At 50.6% G+C, this 27,613-nt stretch overlaps 1 protein-coding gene across 1 annotated transcript; it reads right to left on the reverse strand.

Moving 5' to 3' along the window:
- Nucleotides 1-27,229, reverse strand: RAB44 (RAB44, member RAS oncogene family). Its single transcript, XM_040249807.1, has 13 exons — nt 27,023-27,229; nt 20,408-20,519; nt 18,562-18,736; nt 17,008-17,154; nt 16,188-16,278; nt 15,688-15,783; nt 13,804-13,991; nt 11,595-13,057; nt 7,883-7,964; nt 6,445-6,559; nt 5,240-5,341; nt 2,991-3,067; nt 1-1,376 (listed from the first exon to the last, which is right to left on the reverse strand). Exons 1-13 carry the CDS (start codon nt 27,227-27,229, stop codon nt 1,286-1,288), a joined length of 2,946 nt encoding a protein of 981 aa, XP_040105741.1. The 3' UTR covers nt 1-1,285.
- Between the last annotated feature and the right edge of the window lie 384 nt (nt 27,230-27,613).

The raw sequence follows: 27,613 nt of genomic DNA on the forward strand, positions 1-27,613 counted from the left end.
GTCTCTTGCCCTCCTCTTTCTCCTTCAGTCTCTCTCTCTGTACCTCTGTCTCTGGAACAGAATTTGCTTGTCTGTCTACGAAACTGAGGTTTCCTCTGGTTCAGAGGAGGAAGTCACCAGTATCCGAATGATTACAAAGTACCAGATTCAGCAACCTGCCCACTCTGGACCACAGTACCTGGTAAGCATTTCTGTGGTTAATGGTAAGATGTGACAGTCAACGTTTACAGCAAACACTGATGACAGGAGATAGCACAACACCCGAAGCCATCTAAGACTTTCAAAGCAAGCACCCCAAGGGCACTGAAATCCCCAGCCCTGGGTTATAATGTACAGCCACCTTTCAGGAGGCGAAAGTTGTATAATTCTGGGAACTCTCACAAAAACTCCAAAGAGGAGCCTGTGAATAATCTGAATCCAGTTTCCTGCTGCTCCCAGGCTCCCCCAGCCACACCCCAGCTGTACTTTGAGTGTATCCAGAGATTGACAAGTGTATCCTCAAGGCCGAGATTGGCATCAGAGGCACCATGGCGTGGAGCAGGGGGTGAGGTCCCCAAACGTGAGCCCTTAGAGGCAGATCTTGGGAAAAGAGAGTGGGGTTGGGGCTCAGGGAGATGAGGGGAATGGAACATACCAGAGGCCATCAGCTCTTCCCCAGGAATCAGATTCTGCTGGAAAGAAACCCCCTGTTTGCAAACCAACACATTGAGAATGACAAGGTTCACCAGCTTTGCCAGGCATGGAACAGTGGGACTGTTTTAATAAACAGAGTACTTTGCAATTAACAGGCCATTTCAATTAGGAATCAGCACCAAAGCAAGCTCTTTGAAAAGTTTCCCTCTTGCCCCTCAAGAGTTATTCTTATTTCTGACTACAGAAGGAATACGCAGGCATCGTAGAAGATCTGAAAATACAAATACATGTAAAAAGGAAAACACCCCCACAGCTTTACCCTATAATTTTATCACTCAGAGATGTTTTGCCAATACTGTGGTGTATTTTCCTTAAGTCCTTTTTCTGGACTTTTCCTTTCTTTAAAGAGTTTTAACTGGCTCCCCCCATCCCACCCCTCCAATCTTATTACTCAGAAAAGTCCCTCTCTGGGAGTGCAAAGGCCAGCATTAGTGCAGCCTCTGCCCTGGGGTCTGAGTCCTGACCCAAGGAGGGTTTTCCAGAACTTCTGAGCTAGTCGTCTCTGTCACTGCTGTGTCCAGGCAGGTGGGACAGGAGCCAAAGCACAGGAAACCCAGGGAGGTGGCCAGCCCACCCCGGCCAGGCCAGCGCCTCAGAAGCAGCAGCCAGCTCTCTTTGGAGGCTTCTCGGGAGCCACCTCCACCAGCGAGCCCTTCAGGCGCTCTTCTTGCATCTTGAGGGACCTGCGTGAAGATGCCTGGGCATCAGTTCTCTCTCTCACCTGCCAGAGGCAGCAGGGAAGGACCCAAGGGTGCAGCTGGGGGCTGGACCCCCTGAACTTCCGCTCTGCCCCTGCCCTGCGTTCCACATGGCATGAAACACCTTTCTGTCTCCTCCCTAGCATTCTCTGCGGCCTACTGTGTGCCAGGGGCAAGGGAGTCTGTTTATGACCATGAAGCCAGCAGGTCTTGCCTTGCGTAGTGTGGGAGACGGAGATGGGAAGGGGCCATCAGGATCCAGGAATGGGGAGGCACACAGAGGGACTTCACACCAGATCCTGGAGGGATTAGGGTGAAAGGAAGCAGTGCTGGAGCCGAGACAGAGCACTGGACAAGGGTCCACTTGCAGAAAAGAGGGAAGGGTGAGTTCTAGGCAGAGGGCAAAGGCTTAGTGTCAAGAGAGAGCTGGGGGATCGGTGAAGCAAAGCCTTTTCATTCATTTGTTTATTCACAGTATATTTCCTGTGTGCCTGGCACTGTCCTAAATCACAGAGCCTAAGGACTGAACGGCCAGAAAGAAGCCCTGGAGGCAGCAAGGATTCAGGGCTCTGCTGGCCAGGAAGCCACAAGTAGGGCTTTTATTGTAAAGCAAAAGGAAGTCATTGAGCAGTTTCCTGTCCCAGGGATCAGACGGGATCAGGTTTGCAGTTCACCAAGCTCACTCTGAAAGTTGCTTTGTCAGAGAAGGGGCCTAGAGATCGTGTCATCTAAGACCCCTCCCACCTCACTCATTTCATTCATTAATTGAACACAGACATGTGCCAGGCTCCAGGGGGATTAAGTGCTAGTCACTCAGTCGTGTCCAACTCTTTGCGACCCCGGGGGCTACAGGCCACCACGCTCTTCTGCCCATGAAATTCTCCAGGCAAGAATACTGGAGTGGGTTGCCATTTCCTTCTCCAGGGGATCTTTCTGACCCAGGGACAGAACGGGGAGGAGCTGAACCAAAAAGACCTGGCCCTGCTAGAGCTCCAGCCTGGTGGGGAAGGCAGTCAGCATCAGGAAAACACAAACTCTGTAACAACAGTTTGCCAAGAAAGGCTTTATGGGACTTCCCTGACTCCGAGCTCTCACTTTGAAGGCCTGGGTTCGATCCCTGGTCAGGGAACAAAGATCCCTCAAACTGCTCTTTGCAGCCGGGGGTGGGGGGGGGTGCTTTGAGGGACACAGAGAATGAGATTCGGAATAGTGGTGGGAGCAGGTGTGGTCAGGGAGGGTTCCTCTGAGTGGCTGAAGCTTATGACTGAGGGGGTCGGGTGGAGGGCAGGGAGATGGTGCTGGAGCCAATCCGGGCCATTGGGAGGCATCTGAATTTTATCCTAAATGCAGTGGAAGTCACTGGAAGCTTGGGAGGGCACGGTGGCTCAGAGAGGGGAGGGGAGACTTCCTGGAGGTGGGGCTGCTGACAGGACTGGTAGAACTGGAGTCAGGAGACTCCTGCAGGGCTCTCACTCCTTCCCCAGGCTTCTGAGCCCTGTGCTTTCTCAGGTGCTTCCTCAAATGAGCCTCCCCTCCCGCATGAGTCAGCTAAAGGCTGTCTAGAAGATTCTGGGTGGGGAGGGGTAGGGCGGCACTCACCGGGCCAGGTGCACCACGGGCTCCAGGATGTTGTGACCCAGCGCAGCGCTGCACTCTCCAAAGGAGACCCCCAGCTCCTGCAGCCAGATAGATGGGGGTACAGGTGCCGTGGAGGAGACCCCCGAGAGTCCAGGCGGCAGCCCCCGCCACCAAAAACCCGACCATCAGACAGAGTCCCATCCCGTACATCCCCAAGCCAACCCCAACAGGCAAGGCAGCCTGTCTCTGTCTCCCTGTCTTCATGGTCCCCAGCCTTGCCCCTCTGCCCACTGTCTCTCCATTTTGGCTGGCCAAGGTGTCAAAGGAGCTACCCAGAAACACCCCACAGCCTTCCCAGTGATGGTGGAAAGCCCGTATTCCAATTAGGAGGAATGTCCTCGGGGACATTTTTAAGTTGTTGTCTGTGTCTGCTCAGTCGTGTCTGACTCTTTGTGACTCCGTGGACTGCAGCCCATCAGGCTCCTCTGTCCATGGAATTTTCCAGGCAAGAGTACTGGAACGGGATGCCATTTCCTCCTCCAGGGGATCTTCCTGACCCAGAGATCAGACCTGTGTCTCTTGTGCCTCCTGCATTGCACATGGATTCTTTACCACTGTGCCACCTGAGAACCTCTTTAAAGTCATTCGTTGTGTGTGTGTGTGTGTGTGTGTGTGTGTATTTTTTATGTTTTCAATTTCAAAAGTATTGAATTGGGGGAAATATTGGGAAATATAGCATAAAAATGTGTAAGTACAGGGCTTCCCTGGTGGCTCAGTGATAAAGAATCTGACTACTAAGGCAGGAGACACAGGTTCCATCCCAGATCTGGGAAGATCCCACATGCCATGCAACTAAAGCCTGTGTGCCGCAACTATACAGGTTGTGCTCTAGAGTCTGGGAGCCACAGTTACTGAGCTCAGGCTCCCTGGAGTACACGGTCTGCAACAAGACAGACTGCTGCAATGAGAAGCCAGCCCACTGCAACTGGAGAGTAGCCCCTACTTGCCGCAACTAGAGAAAGTCCACTCAGCAATGAGGACCCAGCACAGCCAAAAATAAGTAAATAAATTTTTTTAGTGAAAAATGTAAGTGCAAATTATAAACCACTTTTGTTAGTGTTTGAACATATGTTGAGTTGACCAAAAGTTCTTTAGAAAAGAACAGAATGAACTTTTTGGCCAATCCAATATTTCTATTCTGTTTTATATGACCCTTTTATTGGGGGTGTGGAGTGTGGGCTAAATATCATTATACTGTTAGGTTAAACTGTATGAAATTGCTGCTCTGATAGATGCCAGTCAAATATCAGCAATCTCATATGATTCAACCTAACCTGTCCCCAGAGACATGGCTATTTTTCTGACTTCACATTATATTGTAATGCATTTCCTCCACAACCTTAAATATTTTTCAGAACAAGATTCTTAATGGCAAATGCTAGCTTTTTGCATGAAGTGCCACAAATTAACCACCAAATGTTGCCAAGTGTTCTCATAAAGAACATTCTCATACAAACATGTTCAATTATACACAGGATCTCTCACGTTCTTCTCTTAGGAATTATTATTTCTGACCCTTTCCTTAGGATAAATTGCTAGATAAGGCATTCCTGTCAAAGGCGGTGAGCTACGACTTTTAAGAGGAAAAAAATTCCCACCAACCAGGAGCCACAATGATGACCTCATGGTTAGGAGAAATGAGAGAAGAAATGGGAAGGAAATACGATATGGAAATATCAAGAGGGGTGGTGTCAGAGGTAGGGCGGGGAGCGAGACTTTTTCCCATCTTAATTATTCTCCAGATTTTCTGGAACGTAGTTCAGTTCTACTCAAAAATAAATTGTATCCACGCTCCCTTGTCTTGTGGTAGGGCTTTTGATGCAATCCTCCCAGGGAAGAATTTGGGTCTTAAGATAGAATAAATTAGAAGGAATGTTATGTTAATTAGAGACCAGAGATAAAATGAAGATTTGATTGGGAATTTTAAGTGAAGCTTGAAAAGCTTTTTACTCTGAAGGTAGTTTTTACGTAGGTCAGGACATTGTGGGGATTTGCTAATGCAACAGTAAGGTTCAATGTCCTGCTCACGGTTACCGTCTCATGTCTGGGTCTTGGGCCCAGGGGTGGGTGGAAGGCTGTTAGTCTCTGACTGAGCAGGGGCAGGAGCCCATTGTTCTCTGTGGCCCGGGCCAGGGTGACCTATTCACTACCCGCCAGGGATGGGTCTGCCCAGTCCAGGCTGGGGGAGGGGCGGATGCCCAGCTGCTCACCTGGGCCAGTTGCTGCCCGGCCTCAGTGGACACTTGCCGATCCTCCTCACGGTCCGTCTTGTTTCCCAAGAGAAGGATGACCACGTCGTCAGACTCTGTGTCCTGCACAGAGAACACGCTCCCTCAGCCACACGTGTAGGGCACCTGCTGTGAGCCAGGCCCTGGTGGATCTGACCCTGCCCTCCAGGAAAAGCTGATCCTATGCCACTTCCCCCCTACACACAGAGCCCACTTTCTATATCACACCCACTCCATGCTCTTCCCACCTCTGACACATTCCCTTCCATCTGCAGCAAACCTACCCCTCCTCTCAGCCTGCAAATATGTTACCCACTGTCCAAGGCCAACCTCAAAGTCACCTCCCCTAGGAAGCCTTCCTGGATTGCTCCTGCCCAGGCCTGTCGTTTCCTGCCTGTGCGGAACAGCCTAGCGTTAGATTACACAGGCTGCCTTGACTCATCTCCTAACTGTTTAATGGATGATAATAATAATAGCTTCTGTTACTGGAGAGTTTACTATATACCAGATGCTGTGCTGAAAGCAGTTATAGCTGTTAATCCTCACAACTCCTCTATGAGAAAAGTTGGACAATTGAATTCAGAGAGTTTAAGTCACTTGTCCAAGGTTACAGAGTCAGGATGGGGTAGTTGGGATTCAAACCCAGGTCTCAGAACCCAGAACCCAGAACCCAGTTTCCCTTAAATATTACTTTATTCTGCTTCCTTTGCATCTCTTCAACTAGATCAGAAACGTCCAGAGAGAAGACAACATGTCTTTCTTCATGTCCCTCTTCTGTGCTAGTACGTATTGTAGAATTTCAGCATATGAATTTCATCCATATATATATCACATACGTATGTGGGGGAAAGGACTAGAGATATATGGACAAAGGAATGATCATCTAGACTGACACTAGGCTTGCATTATCCCCAGGTGTTAAGAATACATCACAGAGCTTTGGTGCATAGCAAACAAACGGTCACAGGAAGGATACAGGAAAGAGTTTGTTTTGGAGACCATACTATGTGGCTGTGGCTTCTTTGTACTACTATGCTCCCAGCCCATCCAGCCACATACCCTCAGCAGATTGTCACCACATGTCCATTGTGTCCTTTGTAATCCCGGGAGAAAAAAAAAGGAGTGGGAAAGACACAAGTTCCCTCTTGACTGCACACTGGGGCCAGCCTCAGCAGCCAGCAGCTCACCTGGAGACAGTCCAGCCAGTAGCGCACGTGGACAAAGCTCTCCTGGGAGGTGATGTCATACATGAGCACCACGCCGTCAGCCTTGCGGAGCAGCTGGCGTGTCACGCTGTGGTACCTGCCCAGAGAGTCCGTGCCGGTGATGCCCAGCACCCTGGCCCCAGGCTCCGGCCTCTCTAGGCCTCAGCTGCTACCTCGGCTTCTAACTGCTTCCCACAGAGGGTGTGCGTGTATTTTCCTTCTTCCAGTGTGCTTATTGTTGAATAGGTTAACAGTCCTCATGGCTCAGATTTCAAAAGGTACCAAAGGGCATCTGATGAAAAATCTCTCTCAGGCGACTCTACCTTCATCCTGCAGCCACACAGCCCTCCTCCCCAGAGGAAACCAGAGTTACCCATTATTTAAATAGTCTCCCAGGGATATTTCATGCATATACATAAATGCATATATATAGTCATACACACACACACACCCATACACACACTGTTTAAGCAAATACAATGTAAAGCACTGTACTCACTAATATTCAATACTCTGTTCTTTGTTTTCTCCAGATAATAAAATGTCTTAGAGACATTTCCCTATTGGTACATAAAGGTGACTTTCCTGGTGGCTCAGATGGTAAAGAACCTGCCTGCAAGGCCGAAGATCCAGGTTCAGTCCCTGGGTTGGGAAGATCCTCTAGAGGAGGGAATGGCTACCCACTCCAGTATTCTTGCCTGGAGAATTCCATGGACAGAGGAGCCCGGAGGGCTATAGTCCTTGGGGTCACAAAGATACATAAAGAGGATCCTCCATCTTTTCTCCGGCTTCATTATATTCTATTGTATGAAGAGACTCTAACTTATTTAACTGGCCCACTACTGATGGTGCTGAGGAGGTGTCCAGTGTTTCATAACATAAACACTATTGCTGTGAACAGTCTTAGTCCTCTTGATAATATAGTATGAATTTATCAGTAGAATGAATTTCTAGAAGTAGAACTTCCGGGTCATAGATGATGTCCCTTTTCAGTTTTGATCGCTACTGCTTAACTAGAAAGTCGAAAGCTAATATTTTCAAAGGATAGGTGGGAGGACTTCCCTGGAGGACCAGTGGCTGGGAGTCCAAGCCTCCACTTCACGGGGGGGCGTAGGTTCAATCCCTGGTTGGAACTAAGATCCCACATGTCACAAGGCATGGCCAAAAAAAAAAGTGATTGAGTAGCTGTGCCCCGAGGGCCGTGTTGGGACGGCCCTCACAGTTGCCCCGCCAGGCTGAGGGGGCCTCTGGGTGCGCTCTCCTGTCTCCTGCCCTGGGCCTGGGCTCATCTCTCCATCCCCCACCTCCTGAATCCTCAGCTGGCACAAGCTGCATTTGCACTTTGTAGGACTCGGATTGGGGCTGGGCTCCACTGTTCTGCAGTCCAGGCTCGGCCACTAATGTAGACAGCGTCCATTACCTCTCCTGGCCAGCTGTGTCCCAGAGCTGCAGTGCAAAGCGCTTGCCGTCCACCAGCAGGTTTTTGACTCGAAAATCCACTCCTAGGACACACGGATGAGAGTCAAGCCTACTTTCAAGTTACCATCCAGGACTTGGAACTGACGCCTCCCTGAATATACACCTGCTCCCAGTACCAGCCATGGTGGGTGGGAAATTTTGGCAGCCTGGCTTCCCTTCTGCTCTTCAAATCCCATCCACACTTGAGGGTCCACATCCTCCGAGAAGCCTGCTCTGCCTACCCAGCTCCCACTGCACTCCCACCCTGACAGCTGGCTGACATGAGGCACACTGCCTTGTTTTTACCTCTACGAAAATACCTGTCTTCTCAACTACCTGGCAATGTTTGTTCCTCAGGCTACTCAGGAAAATCAGTTTCATTCATCTATTTTTTTATGATACTTCTTGTTTCATTCCTAATTATTGCATGCATCTTTATTCTCTACCCAGACAGCAGGGCAGACAGGCAACCTGGGAGGGTGAAGGGAGTGCTGGCTTCAAGGAGGACCAGGTGGGCTCTGAGCTGTCCACCTCCTGCTGCTCTACTGCCTGTGTGAGTCACTTCACCCCTCTGAGCCTTCCTTTCTCATCTGCAAGGTGGCAATTTAAAAAGACCCATGTCACTGGCTGATTGGGAGGATTAAATAACTTACGTTCAAGGTCTGGTCCAATGTCTAGGGGCTGCTTGGGAAGTGGTCATTTTTATTATCTACTATGAATTCTCATCTTTCTGAACTTCCACCTCCTCAAAATTTCACAGACCAATCCTTCCCTGGGTCATGGTTCCAGACCCCTCCTGTCCCTGGAAATGTGGACGTACTAGTGAAATCCCCGGGAGGTTTGGAATCTTTGGGGAGCAACTTCCTGCCAACCCCCAGTTCCCAGGGACACCGAGTGGGATGGGGGTGACGGAGAGGGGCTGTTTTGTCCCTGCTGAGCCCACCATGGGGCTCCGACCAGCTCAGGTAAGAGGCAACTCCTCACATAATCCCTGAGCCGCAAGAGACCTTCCTCAAGGTGACACATAGTGACCCCCCCAAGCTCTTACTTCTGCCCCCGGTGGTGACAAGCCACAGACGCCCCCATCTGTGCTCCCCAGCGGAGACCGGGAGAAGTGGCAGCCGGGAAGTCCTGACCTCAGCAGAAGTCTGTCTGCAGCATCCATTTCTCTTTACTGCCCCCTTTCCTGAAGGTCTAAGGAAGCCCAGGGTCTGCAGAAACTTCTGCGGTTACCCAGTCCCGCCCGCTGTGATGACATCCAGCCTCTGCATAAACATCCGCAGCGTGATCTACAGAGCAACCCTCATGATTATTCTTTGCATTTAGTAACTTCCATTACTCCCACTTTCCGCCTCCCTGCCCATCACCCACCCTCAGTCCACCCACGTATCCCCACATGTTACAACTTAAACCACATAAACTGTCAGAACTATAACGTCTTCTGCTTCCCAAGAAATCTGCTGTTTTACATGAACAACCCCAGGGAGCGAGCAGTGCTGAGCGCATAAAAGCGTAGTGTCTGGAGTGAGGGCCTGTACTTTGAAGGCAGGTGGCCCCAGGTATGAACTTTGGTGCCCAGACAGGGCCAAAAAGTTCACCAGGACTTTAGTTCTGTTTTCCTCATGTGTAAAACGGAGATAGCTGCAGAGAAACTTCACAAAAATGTGCAGTCAGCTATAATTCGATTGGCTCCAGCTCTGGTCCTCCACCAGCCCTGTTCTCCAAGGCAGACAGGCGAGAAAGCAGGGTGGGAACAGAGGAGGGTGATGCTGAGTGGGGAAACTACAACTGAGGAAGCTGGAATCACCCCCAGTGACAGGTAAGCCCGATGGACGGCAATCACCGGGAGCATCAAACCACAGCCAGGTGTGGGGCAGGTTTGGATATCAGGGCTTCCCCGGTGGCTCAGCTGGTAAAAAATGGGCCTGCAACGCAGGAGACCTGGGTTCGATCCCAGGGTTGGGGAAATCCCCTGGAGAAGGGAACAGCTACCCACTCCAATATTCTGGCTTGGAGAATTCCATGGACTGTACAGTTCATGGGGTCGCAAAGAGTTGGACACGACTGAGCCGCTTTCACACACACACTCCTCCCGGCTGACTAGCAGTGCACGCAGGCTTGCCTTGTCTTTTTACAATTATGCAACCTGTATTTTCTCTATTGAATTTCATGGAAACTTCTTACCACATGGCAATGGGAGAGGCTCGTGGGCATGAGAGGGCTGACAATGGGAGAGGCTCGTGGGCATGAGAGGGCTGACAATGGGAGAGGCTCGTGGGCATGAGAGGGCTGGCAATGGGAGAGGCTCGTGGGCATGAGAGGGCTCTCGTACGGAGTAAGGCAAGTGTGCCGGGTGCAATGTAGGCGGTCAGTGACCGGCAGCTTAGGTCAACAGTCCTCACACTTTTTGAGACCAAGGAAGACAAGGTTTCCATGGACTAGGGTGGTGGGGGCGGCTGGTGGTTTGGGGGTGATTCAAGCGCATCACATCTATTGTACCCTTTATTTCCATGGTTATCACATCGACTCCACCTTAGATCATCAGACATTAGATCCTGGAGGTTGGGGACCCCGGCTTGTGTGATTAATGATGGCGGCCTTGCAGACCTTGTGACCCTGTTCAACATCGGAACAGACCTCCTATGGGTCCCCTGTTCCTGACAACACTGCATTTTTAACTGGCTCCCCAGGTGAGGCTTCTCAGGCAGAGAAAAGTTCGAGAAGCTGTCCTGGGTGAGGGGTAAGGGAGTCTCCTAGGTAAAGTTTGAGAACTTTACCCACTGGTCTACCACTGGTGCCCAGTTAGCATGTACCTAGACAGACACAAAGACGTGGATCCCTCCATTTTTACCCCAAGCCGAACACTCCCAAGAGCTCTTTTCTATGGCTTTATACAAGTGGCCACATATCCCAGTATTCTTAGGGAGAGGATGCTTTGTGCTTTAGGACATTTCATTTGCAAAAGCCACTGGATTAGACATTATCAAAAGTGTACTTATAATAACAACCATAAAAATAACTAATACTAACTAAGCACTTAATATGTGCCAGATAGTATTCTAAGACCTTGATATATATTAACTGAACTAATTCTTACAGCCCCTTTCAGAAGTCAGCACTACCATTGCCCCCATTATGCTCAGAGGGCTTGAATAATTTGCTCAAGTTCATACCATTAGTAAGTGGCAGAATTGGATTCTGAACTCAGGCACCGGTGTTCCTAACTTACCCCACTCTACAAATACATTCTGTGTAAAATATTCAACTTGCCCAAGGTAGCTTCCTGCCAGAGTCTGGCTGGCTGGCCTAGGGCTGCTCTTGGGCATTCAAGCAGTGGGGTCCCTGAGGTGGCCTGCCCCGGGGCCACGTGGGTGGAGACCGGCTTGTTTTCACCATCAGCCAGTGCTGCCACCTAAATTGTAGGTGCTTTGTTAACGTGGCACGTTATTAGCTAATCAGATCAATGCAGAGAAAGCAAATTACCTATAATTAGAGATGATTAGTAAAATAGCCAGGTTATGCTGGTATAAAATAACATCTAACGCAGGGCCTGTGGCGAGGGCAGAACCTACAGCTTGCTCGGGGATGGTTTGCTCTGGGCCTGCTCCAGCTTGCCAGCCCGGTGCCCCGGCTCTTCCCTCCCTCCCCTGCCATCCTCCCCAGGCGGCTCTTACCCACAGTCGCTGTCAGCCCAGTGGCGAAGCTGTTCTGGTGCAGCAGGTGCAGGAAGGAGGTTTTGCCCACGTTCGAGTCTCCCAGGAAGATGACGTGGAAGGCGTAATCAGGGTTGGCCAAAGTTTCACTGGCCGCGCGGTCCCCAGGGAATGGGGTCAGCCCCGGACCTCCAGAGTCCATTCTTGAATCTTCAGGCCTGTTCTCTGCCCTTGGCTCCCTGGACTTAGAGGGGGCTTGTTCTCCTTCTGCATGGGCAGTTGTAGGCCGGGGCCTGGGTTGGGCTTCCAGCTCAGCCCTGGTGGGAAGGGTTTGTGTGGGCTCTGGGGGCCCTGCTCCATCCCCAGGCTGAGCCCCCATTGGGGGAAAGCCCCTTGATAGTTTCCTGGGAGCCGGGGCTTCTGCTTCAACCTCAGCTTGCGTTCCGTCTGGTGGGTGAGGTGCGGGCTGGGGATCGAGCTGGGGGAGTTCTGAGTGCTCGGGTTTCAGGCCACGAGCCTCGATGGTCAGCTCTGACCTGAACTTCAGCCCTCCCTGGTCCACTGCTTTCCTTTCCTCAGCCCCAGGCTCCTCTTCCAGGCTCTGGGGGAGGAGAGCGGGCAGCCCAGGGACCCGGTCATGAGCCTCCTCCAGCTCCCCTGAATGGCCCTTGTGTGTGTCTGGGCTCCACTTGCCCCACTCTGATCCATCCGTGGGAGCCGGACCCCCAGGGACCAGGCCCTGGGAGGGCTCACCCATCCCCACCAGGAGGGCTCCGGCTCCTGAGGACCCCAGCCTTGGCTCAGAGCCAGCAGAATGGGGGTCCTGATGGAGGGCCTCTCTCTGCCGGGGCGGCTTGGGTGGGGCCGGCCCAGGGCCAGGGCCCTCGTCATCTGGGTGTGAGGTCTGGAACTGTGTGCTGGGTGCAGCTGAGGCCTGGGGAGGGGGCGAGGTCACTTGAGGAGGGGGCCCATCCTCCAAAGGAACAAGCACCTTGAGTTCAGCTGCCACCAGGCTCCCTGACTCCCCAGCTGGGACCCCCGGGAGACCCCAGGGGAAGTGGACCCCGGGGCCAAGCCCTGACTCCTCCTTAGCTTCCGGGCTGGGGGGCTGTCCGGTCTGCTCTGGGGGGCTCACGACCGGCCCACCTGGGTTCGCTCCTTTCTCTTCCTCGGTCCCAGAAGGTGCCCCAGGGGGGCTCCTTGGAGAGCCCCCTGGATCTGAAGAGGGCTCCTGAGCAAAGAGAAGAGCATGTGGCTCCGAGATGGAGATCTGCCTGACCACTCGGGGCGTCGGGGGGCCTGAGGAGGCTTTCGGGGTTGGGGGCGGGCTCCAGGAGAGCTGCAGGGCACTGAGGGGGGTGCTGCCGATGCCGCTGAGGAGCTGGTCCCAGTCATCGTTGTCCCCAAACAGTCCAGGCAGGGGAGCCTCCTCGGAGGAGACTGCCTGAGCGTCTGGAGCCTTCTCCTCACCTGCTCTGGGGACACTAGGAAGGGTGCGGGAAGCTAGGGTCAGGGAGCGGCAGGGAGCTATCACACCCGTCCTGTCTGCATCCTTCAGCGGTGGGCACACATCTCACAGCTAGCCCTCCCTTCAGTCTTCCCTTCGGCAGGGCTTCTCACCTGGCACTCACTCCCCACCGCTCCCTTCATCCAATCCCGCTCATCCTTCAAGGCCCATGTGGAGCCTCACCTCCTCCAGGAAGCCTTCCTACTGTTCCAGCCCATCCCAGTCTGCCAAGGATCCAGCACTGTGCTAGCCTCTGTGTGTGTGTGTGTGTGTGTGTGTGTGAATCCCAGTTGTGTGAGTCATGTGGCATGTGGGTCCGGGCACAATTTTCCCCGCTCTGCTCCCTTGTCCGAGAAACAGGCACAACAATCCCAGCCTGGTGGAGCTGTTGTGAGGTTTAAGGAGGTAGTCTGTGTGTGGCTTCCCTGGTGGCTCAGACAGTCTGCAATGTGGGAGACCCTGGTTCGATCCCTGAGTTGGGAAGATCCCCTGGAGAAGGAAATGGCTACCCACTCCAAGTATTCTTGCCCAGAGAATCCCATGGACAGAGGTGCCTAGCGGGCTACAGTCCATGGGGTTGCAGAGAAAGTCAGACACGACTGAGCAACTAACATTCACTTTTCACTTGCACCGCGAGCTCTGAAGGCTGAGCAGAGTCTCTGAGAACTTAAAGCCTTTCTCCCCTCTTGCAGGAAGTCCTCCGTCTGCAGCCCAGCTACTTGCCTGGGTTCCTCCTCCATCTGCCAGGACACGCGGCACCTGGCGGCATCCAGGTGCCCCCGGGTCACCTGCAGCTGCCCCCGCACCTCTTCCAGCCGCCCAGCCAGGTCCTGCTCAGCCTCCCGAAGCTGCCGGTTCTCCGAGCTGGCCTCCTGGTGTGTGCTGCTGAGGCGGTGGAGCTGGGCCTCCAGCTGCAGGAGGTGGCGGGTGAGGGGGAGAGAAGCCCAGTTGCCCTTCAGGGGGACTAAACAGCCTTCCAATACCATGGTGGGGCACAGACTCCAGGCTCCTGGAGACCCAGCTTAAAACATAGGATCGGGTGTTACCCTCGCATTGGCCTAATTAGCTCCATTACCTCCCACCTGGGAGAGACACTGGAATTGGCGGGGTGGGGGAGGGAGGGGGGAACTGCATGAGAAGCACAGGCCGCCAGCAGCGCCAGGGGCCACACCCTCCTCTGCTCAGTGCTCTGCGCTGGCTGCTCATCTCTGAGCCCATTTGGTCGCTAAGGAGCTCCTGGTCCAACGGCCAGTCACAAGACCGGGAGATGGAGAGCTGCTTGACCGTGCCAAATGGAAGGCAAGGTCCCCACAACAGCCTCCAGGACCTGCAGTCTGCCCCCACCCCACCCCCATTACATCTCTGACCACCTCTCTCACTACCCTGCTCCCTGCCCCCTCAGTCTGTTCCAGCCCCCAGCCCCCAGGCCCCTTCACTGGTCCTTGAACATTCACAGCCTGTCACACCTACCTCAGGGCCTTTACACTCGCTGCGCCCTTACCTGGACTGCTCTTCCCTCAGATACCACAGGGCCCACTCCTCACCTCCTTCAGGCCTTTACTCCAAAGTCATCATCTTAAATGAGGCTTCCTTGACCCCTCCTCTCAAAACCCTCCCATCCTCCTGCCCTGTTTTACTTATTCTCCTTAGCACTTTCACTATCTAATAGTGAAAGTTATAGACTGTACTTGCTTGTTTAGTTTATCATCTATTTCCCCAACTAGACAATAACCCCACAGGCAGGAGATATGTGTCTGTTATGTTCCCTGGAAGCTAGCACGGTGCCTGGCACATAGTGGGTGCACCATAAATAGTGGTTGGATGGAGGAATGAATGGCCGTGCGGGGAGAGGCTTCACGTCCACAGGGGACAGGACAGAATGGTCCTGTGTGGAAAGTCCAACCTCCTCTATCACCAAAAGGGGCCTGCCTCAGCCTCCAAGGCTCCAAGGCTCCAAGCCTACAAGAGCTTCCCTGGGGGCTCAGCTGATAAAGAATCCTGCAAGGCGGGAGACCTGGGGTTCGATCCCTGAGTTGGGAAGGTTCCCTGGAGAAGGGAAAGGCTACACGGCAGCCTTCTAAGGCAAAAGTTCTGATCTCCATTTCTCTGATGAGGAAACCAAGGCTCAGAGAGGTTAAAATCCTGCCCGAGGTCACTCAGCTGACAGCAGAGATGAGAGTTGAGCCCCACCTATCACCAAGCCTCTCCAGTGTTGAGACTTCGTGTTTGCCTGGTGCTTTCTGGCTTCAAAGGGCTTTCCCATTTATTACCTCTTTTGATACAACTAGCCAGGGAGCTCAGTAGATGTGGCTATTCTCATTTTACAGATGGAGAAACTAAGGCCAAGACAAGCAAAGCTCTTTCCTGAGATTCATGGGGCATTTAATTGAAACAGCAGGAAATTGAGCCTGGACCTTCCGATTCAAGTCCCAGGGCTGCCACTGCCCTTACCTGGCCTCGTCTCAGAAAAAGGGCCAGAGACATCGCTTTCCTAGGGGAGCCATCTCTGATCCAGGAGCCCAGCAGCCCAGTGAACTCTCTGGAGGTGGGTATCAGGGTCCGCGAATCCCCAGAAACTGGGCTTCCAGGGGAGCCCTAGTCACCCACCTCCTTCTGGCCCTCGGTCAGCCGCTGCACCTCACGATCCTTGGCCTCCAGCACCTCCTGCATCTGGGAGCTGAGGGCCAGGCCCTGGGAGTCGCTCTGGGGAGCAGAGAGGTCTCAGCTCCCCCTGTGTGGCCGAGGCCCAGACTCAGCTGGCCTGGGTCAGCCCTCCCCACGTGCCACTTCCACCCAGGCCTGGGGCGCCCGGTCCAGGATGTGTCCACGAGGAGGGGGGTCTCAGGACAACTTCCCTGGCCTAGGCAACAAGGAGACAGAGGCCCAAAGAGTGGGAGGAGTGGCCCCAGGGGACCCCCAAGAGCTGGCAGCAGTGACTCTCCCCACCCCCTCTGTCTGAGCAAACTGTCTCTCCGACGCTGGGTGGGATGAGACGATCTGCTCGCAGCGGCCTCCCGCTGCCCCACACTGGCCAGACCTGGGCTCACTGCGCGGGCAACAGAGGGATCCCGGGCTGGGGGAGAGGCCGGCTGGGGCTGGGGGCTCACCTCGGCCTGCAGCTGCTGCTTCTCCCGCTGTATCTGCTGCTCCATCTCCTCGTAGAGCTGCTGGACCTCACGGTGGTGGTCAGTGTCCCTCCTGGAAGGGGTGGGGGAGGCCAAGCAGCACCCTGCCACCCTGCTGCTGGCAGGGGCGGTCTGGTCTGCTCAGCTCACTCTGCCAGCGGTCACTGACCCCTGTCACCCTGGGAACTGTCATCCCAGTAACAGCTCCTGACCTTGACAGAGGCGCTTGATATGAATCATCTGAGCCCATCCTGCTGACTCCTGCTGACCATCACCGGGATGCTGGTTCCTGTCTCACAGTCCCCAGTCACCCCATCACTCTGTCCCCACTTCCTGCTGTCACCATCCTCCTATCCACCCCCACCCCCAAACACAGACTCCCTGGCAGGACTGAGCCCATGCCAACCCCAGGATCACCACACACATGGTAATCTACATGAGCGGTGCCCTGGAGTTAGGTGCCCCACTGGCCCTGCACCAGGACACACTGGCCCGTCCCCTCTTTGGCTGAAGGCCTCACTCTGTCCTTCCCAATAGATTCCCTTAGTTACCCCTTCTTCTAGCTTAGCTCTGCCCATCCAGCAGAAAATTCACTTAAGAGAAAATTCACTTAAGATTCAACTAATGGATTTTCCTGGTGGTCCAGTGGTTAAAACTCTGCGTTTCCACTGCAGGGGGTGTGGGTTCAATCCCTGGTCGGGGAACTAAGATTCCACATGCTGCCATTAGCACAGCCAAAAATAAAAAATATTCAACTAAATGTAAAGAGCATCCACTGTGTGTCAACCCAGCCCCAACTCACTTCCTCAGAGTCAGCTCCAGAACCTCCTTGTCGGCCCGTGCCTCCTGTAGGCGACTGTTCATCTTGGCCAGAAAGCCCTCTAGGTTGCCTGCCAGCTGGGGCTCCTCCTGCCGCAGCTTTCTCCATAGCTGCCAGATTTCCGCCTGCCTGGGAGGGGAGGACGGCCAGAGATCACCCTTGAGTGGGACCAAGAGGCAGAGGGAAGCCCACTCCTAGGTTCTAATGGCCACACTCCAAGAGACTGTGGCAGCTGGGTCACAAAAGTCTCCTTACACTCTGCAAGGTACAGCTCAGGTGCCACCTCCTCCAGGAACCTCTCCCATTTGTGCCCTTATCCCTTCATGAATCCCCGTATCCCACTGTCTCTCTACTGTTTGGTGATTCATTGTGGGGCGGGGGGGATCTGGGTGTCTGATGGCCCAGAGCTTCCATCTGCCTTCTCTCTTCTCCCATTCTGTGGCTTCGTGAACTTCAGCAAGTCCCACGACTTCTCTGAGCTTATTTGTAACATGGCCACTGGAGAATGAGGCGCACCCAGTGGAGAGCACCAGCCTGGAGTCTGGCACTGAGTTGGCATTCAATAAATGCTGCTTTCGCATGGATTTAATTAAGTCATGAAGACAGATGCCTGAGGGCTGAGCACAGGCCAAGCTGCCAAGTAGGTAAATCAGTTTCCACCACAGCTGCCCTGCCAGCCTGTACCCCAGTCCCACCCTGCCTGCCCACAGCGCCTGCCCCACCCTCTGAGAGCTTGTCCTCACAGAGCCCTGTGGGGCAGGGGAACCTGGGGGAACCTGGGAAACCTGGGCAGATGGGCGAGGGTGATTCCCTTGCTAGTTCTAACAGAGCCAGTGGGACCTGGAAGGGTGTGCGATGGGTATTTTTAGGCAGGGTCCCTTTCTCTAAGCATGAATGAACCCCAGTAATCCCAGAGCCCAAGACCGTCTCCAAGCCCTCCTGTCTCCAAGCCCTCCTGTCTCCAAGCCCTCCTGTCTCCAAGCCTGCCCAACTCAGAGCATCACCACACCTGAAATCACCCCACTGGGGGGCTCTCTTTTTAGGGAAAAGGCACCCTTAGGAGGTTTGTATTTTTGCGAATGTGGGTCCTGGGACTTCCCAGGAAGTCCAATGGTTAAGACTTTGCTCTTCCAATGCAGGGGGCACAGGTTTGATCACTGGGGAGAGAAGATCCCATAGGCCACGCGAAGGGGCCAAAAGAAAGAAAGAAAAAAGATCGTGGGTCCCTTTAGGGAGCTGATGATAGGGCAGGACAGGGAGGGAGGGCTTGAGTGGAAGGGACTCCCAGTGGGTAGGCTTTCTCCACGCGGGGCTTTGTCTAATCCCACACCAGTCCTTCTGCTCACCCTGCAGCCAGGGAAACGCAGGTAGGGGGTTAGGCTACTTGCCTGCCGTCACACAGCCAACAGGTGGCCAAACCAGGATATCCGCCCAATACCACCTGGTAGCTCCCATTTGATTCTGCGTCTGGGCCAGTGCTTGTCCCCTCTGACAGGCGGTGCCTCCTCCCCGCACCCCCAGCCCTGCTGGCCTTACTCAGGAAGTGAGTTGCTGGCTCCTAGTTGCTCGATGAAGGGGAAGAATGCCTCCTTCTCCTCACTGTTGGCCTCCTCCACCACCGGGAAGCTGGTGGCTACAGATCCTCGGTTGGAGAGTAGTGGCCTCTTTCTGTGGAGCCTGTGGGTGCTCAAGCTGGAGCCAAAGATGCTCTCTATGGAGCAAAGAGGGCCAGAAAGGAGCAGAGTGGGGTTGGGCTCCATCGCTTGACTTCCCACCTTGCCCTGCTCCAGCCCTTGGGGAAATGGTTTTATCTGTGTCATTCACATTTATACAGGGCCAGGGTCATACACTCCTCATGTCAACCTTGGGAGTCTACTCAAGGTAGACCCTGTGCCCATTCTACACATGAGCATCTGAGGCCCAGAGAGGCCAAGAGACTTGCTAGAAGTCACACAGCAGCTCCACTGTGGCCAACACATTCTTTTCACTAGGTCAGAGGATAACCATTGAGCATCTATTATGTGCCGGGGACAAAACTGGCTGAAATCTCTGCCTTGGTGGAGCCGACATTCTATGAATACTGAAAACGACACATTTAATAAATAAATAAATTTTCCAAGGGAGCTAAAGGAAAGAACAGGGTAATTTCCTTTGAGAGACTAGAGAGGGTCTACTTTAGAGAGGGTGGTCAGGAGGGTCCTGAGGAATTGGAACTGAGATATGACTAAAAGGAAGGAGCAAGTGATGTGGTTTTCTCAGGAAGCATATTCCAGGTTGCAAGAACAGCACATGCAAAGGCCCTGAGGTAGGAGCTAGATTGGCAGGCTGGAGGAGGTGAGTGGTATTGAGTGAGCCTAAGAGGTTGGAAGGGTCTCAGTAGCGCTGGCCTGCAGGCCCTGGGAAGGGAGTTGAATTTTGTTTTGTAGCCATTGGGAAGTCTTCCAGATAGTGGACACAGCTGGACACAGATGTGAAGATGGCCCCTTGGGGCCACATGGACAGCACCCCTGATTCCAGGCCCTAATTTCCCCTCCCTGCTCCCAGCTTCTCAATCACCAGAGCCAGAGCAACCATCTCTTGGGAGGGCCCAACCTGTAAATGCAGATTCCTGGCCTCCCCTTTCTGTTGTCTCGCAAACTCTTGGAGACTCAGCAGACCCAAGAACTAGGGGTGGCTTTGGCTACATTAAAGGCTGATGATCCTTTTCAGGGTCTCTACAAGGACACCACACCTTCCATTCCCTGGACCAAAGGTCTTCCCCATCGAGCTCAGCTGGAATATTGTGTATTTCCAGCTTTGATGTCTCTAGGTCCTTCTAGGTCTGTCTTAAGAAGACAGTGTTGGAGTTGCCCTGCCCAGTAGGGTTAAGGGTCTGAGGAGCCTCCACCCACTAAATATCACCCTCTGCTGCTCCCTGGGGTCTCATATTCCTTTAACCAAAGCCAGAATGGGACCTTCTCCAGGAAGAAACAAGGCCTGTGGTCTCAAGAACAGGGGGTGTCTAACCTCCTGCTCAAGGGAAAGCTTTTACTGGGGAGAAGACAAGGGAGGTATCAGAAAGCAATCCTGGAGGCCTCTCTGGAGAAGGGGAATGCTCAGAGGACACCCCGCCCGCCCCTAGTAATGATTTGCTCTTATTTTTGGAAAGGAAGTGAGGTCTCCTGGGCTAGAGTCTTAAGTCTCAGCTCTGCCTCGAACCAACTAGCTTCCCACCCAGGCTTAGCGTTCTCATCTCTACGGTCATTCATATGTCATCCACACCCAGAACTGCCCTCAGGGGTGTTGTGAAGGTCCTGTGATGGGTCACTGCGGCCTTTCCTGTCTGCTCAGCCTCACCTCGTGCTCGGCACACCCCCAGCAGGCCCTCCCAAGACAGACATACTGAGCCCGGAGCTGAACTCTTCAAGGGAGAGGCGTCCCTTCCGCTCCACATCCACCCAGTCAAAGATCATCTCCAGCTCATCCTCGCCGCTCAGGAAGCTGAACTTGGCTGCCTGCAAGGATAGAGGTAAGTTGGGTGCTGTTCCTACCAGGCAAGGCTCTGGAACACTCTCAGAAAAGGAGAGGTGTTTATCTTCAGCCACCTCCACCTCCCCTCTCCCCATTTTCAGAGTCCAACCCTCAACTTGACCTCAAGACTGGTCCTTGAGTCTCTTGGACCCTAGCAGAGCCTTGAACTTCATCCTCAGTTTTTCTCTTTCTCCATCCGGCATCAAAACCTACCTCTTCTGAGTCTCATCCTGCTAGGACTGTAATAAAGGACAGTAGCCAGCCCTGTCCACGTGTTTATCACTATTTGAAAATTACCCAACACAGGAAAATAAGTCCCCAAAGTGGACAGCACACCCTTTTGGTATTCTACAGGGGCCAAGGCCACCCAAGCATCTTCTAGATTCTATGAATGTACTTTGTCTCATGGTACTGATTAGAGATGCCAGACTAAATGAAGTCACGTGTTAACTTGTAGATTCTGTTCAAGAGAGGTGTAAATAACTTTTGCCTGATGGAACAAGATAATCCCAAAGATTTATGACCTGTTGTACATTAACCAGCTTTAAGCAATCTACCTCAACAACCTGATTATAACATTTCTCTGTTATCTCACTTTTCAAATGCTCTTTCAACCATTCAGAACATCTCCCATTAATAAGTGAGTTAAATAAAATCTCTGGTATAGATTCATTTTATTTTTGTCTAAGGGTCATGATTTTATCTTCTTGGAAATCCTGCTTTAGCAGTTTTGGAGGTTCCATGGAGATGCCCCAGTGGGCTCGGCTGTCAGAACCCAGTAAACTGTGTTGCTGGAAAAGAGCCCTAAACGGGCTCTGGGAACACAGGCATTTCTTTTATATATATATATATATATTATTTATTTATTTATTGGCCTATTTGTTTGGCTGTGCTGGGTCTTAGTTGTGGCATGTGGGATCTAGTTCCCTGACCAGGAATGGAACCCAGGCCCCCTGCACTGGGAACAGGGAATCTTAACCCCTGGACCATCAGGGACGTCCTGGACCCTTCTTTCCTTGGCTCTTGAAGGGAATCCCAAGTGTGATAGAACTTTGTTTGCTGATTCTGTTTCTCTGGTTTTTATGTTTTTGATTTTACAGATTTTCTGCTTTTGGTTTTTAGCGGTAGCCGCGATGAGGAATTCTGTCTTATGGACTGACCATTTGGAGATCTCCATGGGATACATGATGGAGACCTAGTGTCTGTCGGTTGAGACACAGTGGAAAATCTGGTTTGCTAATCTTTTGTTGCTGGTGGTGGTGTGTTTGTTTTCCTGTGAATGACCTCAAATCGGTTAAGAATTTTGTGCCCACTGGGGAAGAGAATAGCTCTTTGAAATCTGAACTGGAGTTTTTGTGTTTCTGTGTTTACTTTTGAACTGTGGTTGGAGTCGTAGAAAAGAAGCCAGACTGTCTGTAATTCAGAAAGGCCCTTAACTCTCATTGTGAGTGTGAGCATTTTTCTATAGCTGGGTATTAGTGACTTAGAGTACTACATCCCTTACAGGGGCTCTGGGTGGATGGGTTTGTAGAGACAAATAAGTGCCTATATAAATCTAATGGCCCCCAAAGTCACAGAAAATAAAGAAACCAAACTTCTAAGGCTTTAAATGTGCTGGACTTTAAAAAAAAATTCCTCTTATGAGAACTAGCTAACTCAGAAAACTTCTAAGGAGTCGGGTTCAGATGATTGAGGTGAATCTTTGATCAATTAGATACATTCTATGGCAAATTTTATATTCTGTATATTCTGTCACAATTTTTTAAAGTTGTGCAAGGCATATGTACGACTGTAGAAAGTTGTGTTATGTGTATTTGTGAGCTTTGCTGTTTACTAAAATGCTGTCCAAGACAGTTCTCGGTTTTTTACCCATCAATTTTTTTCTGGGAAATAAAAGCTGATTACTTTGTTAAAAGTTATAATCACTACAGTGTTTTACTTGATACTAGAAACAGGAGTGGCAGACAAATAACTGTGTCTGCAAGGAAAATGGGATGTGTTTTTGCTCTCCAGGAAATAAAGGAAGTGGTTTTGTTTTAAAGTATCTGGCAAAATCTGAATGAGTATAGGAGATTGTAGAGGGTTTGTTGAACGGGAATCTTATTTGTCTTGATTTTATAATACCTGAGTCTGAAAATAGGCTATAAAGTTTATGTTAACATTTTGACAAATTTGGCTCAGTTTTGATGCGTTTATACGACTGATGCAACTTACCAGCAGCAGCAGCATAAATAAAGAAATAAAACTTTGACTGCCACATGTTATATTCACGCAAAACTAGAATTTGGCTCCATCTCTAGTAAAATGATAAACTGGTCTTAGAGCTCCAGGCAAGGGTTAAAAGAGGGTTACTATTAGTCTTCTGTGTAAGTTGCCCCAGATAACTGCTTCCATGTCTCAGCAGAATAATTTTCTCTGCTTTGTTTTGGCTCAGTTGTGTTCTAATCCTCATAAAAACAGAAAGCAAAGCCACTTCCCATATAAAAGAGCTAAATAACCTTGCAATAGTGTTGCCTTCTTATAGAGTTGGACTTCCCTGGTGGCCCAGCAGTAAAGAATCCTCCTGCCAATGTAGGAGATGCTCTGCAGAAAGATACGGAAACCCACTCCAGTATTCTTGGCTGGGAAATCCCATGGACAGAGGCATCTGGCAGGCTACAGTCCAGGGGGGTCACAAAGAATCAGACACAACTTAGAGACTAAACAGCAAAAGTGTTGCCTTCTTCTATGTTTATTTCAAAATGCTTTATTTTATTGTCACTAATTAAATAGGAAACCAAGTACTATTTCTCAGGATCCCATGATTGTATCTTAATCTAATGCCCTGCTACTGCTAAGTCGCTTCAGTCGTGTCCGACTCTGTGCGATCCCATAGACGGCAGCCCACCAGGCTCCCCTGTTCCTGGGATTCTCCAGGCAAGAACACTGGAGTGGGTTGCTATTTCCTTCTCCAAATCTAATGCCCTACTTTCTCTGATATCTCTTTGGGTTTGCTTTCCCAACGTCAGATTCTAAATTTAGAAGAAAAAATAAAAATATCAAGATATCATTCTCTTTATTTGTTAAATACCTCATCACTACTATAAGAGCATCATGGGAAGAACTGTCAGATCAGAAGAGATATCCAGCCTTTCCTAGGCTAAGTTTACATAGGTAAAAAGCCTTTATATAAATATTTCATAAATTGCATGCTTTAGGGAAAGGCCCTAGAGATTTCTCAATGTCTTTGCTATGCAAACTATGTTCTTTAGGGGAAATACTGATCAAACTTCATGAAATAGTTATATACTGTATCCCAACAGAACATTTTATTCTCTTCCATTCTGACACTATTAGGTTACTGTAAAAAGGTAGCGGGAGCTCAATGTGGTGCTCTGTGAGGACCTAGAGGGGTGGAATGGGTGGGTGGGAGGGTAGCTCAACAGGGAGGGGATATAGCTATACATTGACTAATTCACGATGTTGTACGGCAATAACTAATATAACATGGTAAAGCAACTCTACGCCAATAAAAAATGCAAACAAAAACAAGCCACAGGCTTTGAGTCTCGTTACTAAACACATTTCTGCTTTCCTACCCTTTCCAACCTACCCTGAAGGCTTGGTTACGAACCAGCTCAGTTTGTGTCTTCCACAAAGTGCAGCATCAAAGCCGTGTGGAAAAGGACTGTACCAGGTTCTATTAACTATTGCTGCTTCGCGTGGGTACAGGGTTCTAAGCTGACAGTAGCCAACCTTCAGACTGAGCCAGCGGATTACAGTTGCTAGAACTCTTTTCAGTCCAGAAGCAGCCAGCTTACCCAAGATCCAGTAGGTCAAGAATTAATCACACGGAACGAACTCAATGGTTGAAGAAAACTGACTTACGGTTATTTGCTGGGAATATAGTTGGTATGGTTATTACTATTGTTTTGTTTATTTGGTTGGATTGGGTCTTAGTTATGGCACTTGGACTCTCAAGTTATGGTGCACAGGCTCAGTGGTTGCAGCACTCTGGCTTAGTTGCCGTTTGGCATGTGGGATCTAATGCCCCAACCAGGGATCGAAACTGCATCCCCTGCATTGCAAGGTGGATTCTTAACCACGGGACCACCAAGGAGATGCCAGTACTATTTTTTTAATTATTTTACTTTTATGGATATTGTGAGGAAGTCCTCTCTCTGGCTTCTTGAGCTACCTCTAATTTTCAGTTTAGGAGAGTATGCTTTTGTAAACTGAAATTTGGGCTTCCCTGGTGACTTAGATGGTAAAGAATCTGCCTGCAATGCAGGAGACCTGGGTCCGATTCCTGGGTCAAGAAGATCCCCTGGAGAAGGGAATGACTACCCACTAGAGTATTCTTGCCTGGAGAATCCCCATGGACAGAGGAGCCTGGTGGGCCACAGTCCATGGGGTCACAAAGAGTCAGACATGAGTGAGCGACTAACACTTTCACTTCACTTTCAAACTGAAATTTAATATTTTAAGTGGTATTTGAATCTCACTGATCCCTTCCTGACTCAGAAACCAATACTTTTCCTGAATCTCCTTCCTTTCCTCTGGCAATATAGTTATTTACACAGGTTCAATAAGAATCTGTCCTCCTTTTTACTGGGATACAGTTGGATAGATCAACTGTTTAACCAGATTTTGATTTAAAGGATGATTCTCATTTAATCAGGTGTTACAGGTCCACTGTAAGGAGCGCCCATGGACGTAATACCTGCAAAGCTGGCCTGAAAACGGGTAATGTGAAAGGTTACTTTTGGGCAGGAGAGGGACCTTAGACAAATTGAGAACCTGAGAAGTCCCTCACATATGTAGGTAAAAACTAGTGGAGAGAGTCTTGTGCTTGGTTTCCATAGAAGTAGGGAAGCCAGCTGGTTTGTTTGCCCAAGACTTTCCCAGTTTTAACGCTGAAAGTCCCACATCTCAGGTAACCTTCCAATGCAGGCAAACAGGAACAGAAGGTCACTCTAGATAGAAAAGCCAATTTCAGAGGTTTTAAAATTTCAACTTAAGCTTCCATATGAAAACTTCTGGAGAGAACCTAAAATAGCTCAATACTTCAAAATTTCAGATTTGCAGAGCCCAGTCAAGGAGACCCACCTGCTTCATTTGCACCTTCACTACACCTACAGAAGTGATCAAGCCAAACCGAATGAGATCAGCCTTTTTCATGTCAAGAGTAAACTTTGGAGATTATTTATGATCACAGGAAATTACTGGACACTTGGAAATAAAGTGAAAATGTACACAGCACACCCTTTCAATATTATATGGGAGTAAAGACTACACAAGCCTTGTCTAGACAAGAGGAATGCACTTACTTCATCTCATTGTTTACCTTGAAAAGTCCGACATATTGAAGTTACTTGTTAACTTGTGGATTTTGTCCAGGAGAATTGAAAATAATTTTGTCTAGTAGTACAGACAACCCCAAAGATTTGTGGCCTGTAGGACATTAGTCATTTTCAAAAATGAACTCCGCAAACTTATCCTAACTCTCTCTGTCAAATTGCCTATGGTGGTGGTGTTCAATCCCTAAGTTGAGTCCAACTCTTGTGACCCCCTGGGCTGTAGCCTGCCAGGCTCCTCTGTCCATGGGGATTCTCCAGGCAAGAATACTGAAGTGGGTTGCCATTTCCTTCTCCAGCGGATCTTCCCCACCCAGAATCAAACCCGGATCTCCTGCATTGCAGGCAGATTCTTTACCAGCTGAGCTACAGTGGAAGCCCAAATTGCCCATAAATACTTGCAGCTTCTCAAATGCTCCTTGAGCCTGTCATAGTATCATACTGAGTCCCTCACTGATTGACAATAATAATAATAATGAATTAGCTAGATCTTTGATAAGTATTGATTTTATATTTACTCAAAAGTCTTTTTTCTTTACCATTTTGAAAATTATAATTTAACATCAGCCATTTGTACTTTTTTGTGGCTCTGAGGGTAGAATACAGATAGGAAGGGTCAGTTTTGATGGAAAAAGGTCAAAGTCTAGAGCATGGAGCAAAATCAGGAGGAGACAGCGGGTCCAGTGAGATGCCAACAACTCACGTAGGACCCTTTGCAGAAAATGAAGAAACAAACAAACAAAAATCAGCCAATCTCAGTCTAGGTCACAGCCTAAGATTCCTTATTGGCATGTACATCATTGGCTAATCTGTTTAACTGAAGTTTGCAGACATTATTAGGGTTTTATTTCCAGGGCCCTGACTGCTCCCCAAGATAAACTTCCCTGCTCAATGGGCTTAAAATACCATTTGCAAGTTCCTTCTTTGACTTAAAACCTTTCCTTTATTAAAATGCAAGTGTTTCTGGAAGAGGGTAATACAAAATACCTTATCAGTCATTCCCACCTTAGTATAATAAATCCCTAGCCTTTCCTAAAAGCAAATTGGAGATGAAAGAAAGGGAAAAGGGCAGGGATGGTCTGCCTTCCTGGGAAGGAGAGTCTCAGAAGAAGCAAAGGGATTCAGGGGATTGGATGGGGCCTTGGACTCACCACCAGATCCTCTCGAGTGACAAAGCCCCTCTCCTCCGCACCGCAGTCCTGGAAGAAGCTCTGCAGTTCTTCAGCTGACTGGGAGGACCAAGACTCTGGCTCGGGGGCCACCGGCACATCCTGGCCATCAGCTGGCTCTCGCATCTGCCGCCGGCGGCTGGAGCCTAGCTTCCGTCCTTTCCGGGTCACTCTGAGTCCACTCTCCATGGTGCTTTGGCCTGGGGACAGAGAGGTGAGGGGGCACTGGGCTGCTGAACACCCTCACTCCCTTCTCAAGAACTCTCCCATGATTCCCCATCACCACTAGAGAAAATCTACCGTGGCCAACGGAGGAGCCCTGCCTGATCTGATCTGCGCTGGCCTCTCGGACCTCATCATCCCCCTGCCCCCGACCTGTGGCCTCCAACACGTCTTACTCAGGGCCTTTGCCCTTTCTGCTCCCTCGGGCTGGAATGCCCTTCCCGGAGCTGTCCACACACCCTCATCTCCTTCAGTTCTCAGCTCAACTGTGAAAAGTCTTCTGCAGCCTTTCTGGGTTCTACTTTTTGACTTGGGGGCAGTTACACGGGGCGGTCCAGGATCTCGCTGTCT

This window comes from Oryx dammah, unplaced genomic scaffold (assembly GCF_014754425.2).
Source record: "Oryx dammah isolate SB20612 unplaced genomic scaffold, SCBI_Odam_1.1 HiC_scaffold_11, whole genome shotgun sequence".
NCBI lineage: Eukaryota > Metazoa > Chordata > Mammalia > Artiodactyla > Bovidae > Oryx > Oryx dammah.

Bases quoted from the DNA above. Each gene is read 5' to 3' on its own strand.
- RAB44 (XM_040249807.1), bottom strand. From the start codon at position 27,229: ATGGAGAGTGGACTCAGAGTGACCCGGAAAGGACGGAAGCTAGGCTCC. The intron at 13,058-13,803 runs GCAAGTAGCTGG...CACCCTTCCTAG, and splicing joins CAGATGGAGGAGGAACCCAG to TGTCCCCAGAGCAGGTGAGG. The intron at 1,377-2,990 runs GTGAGTGCCGCC...ATCTTCACGCAG, and splicing joins CCCGTGGTGCACCTGGCCCG to GTCCCTCAAGATGCAAGAAG.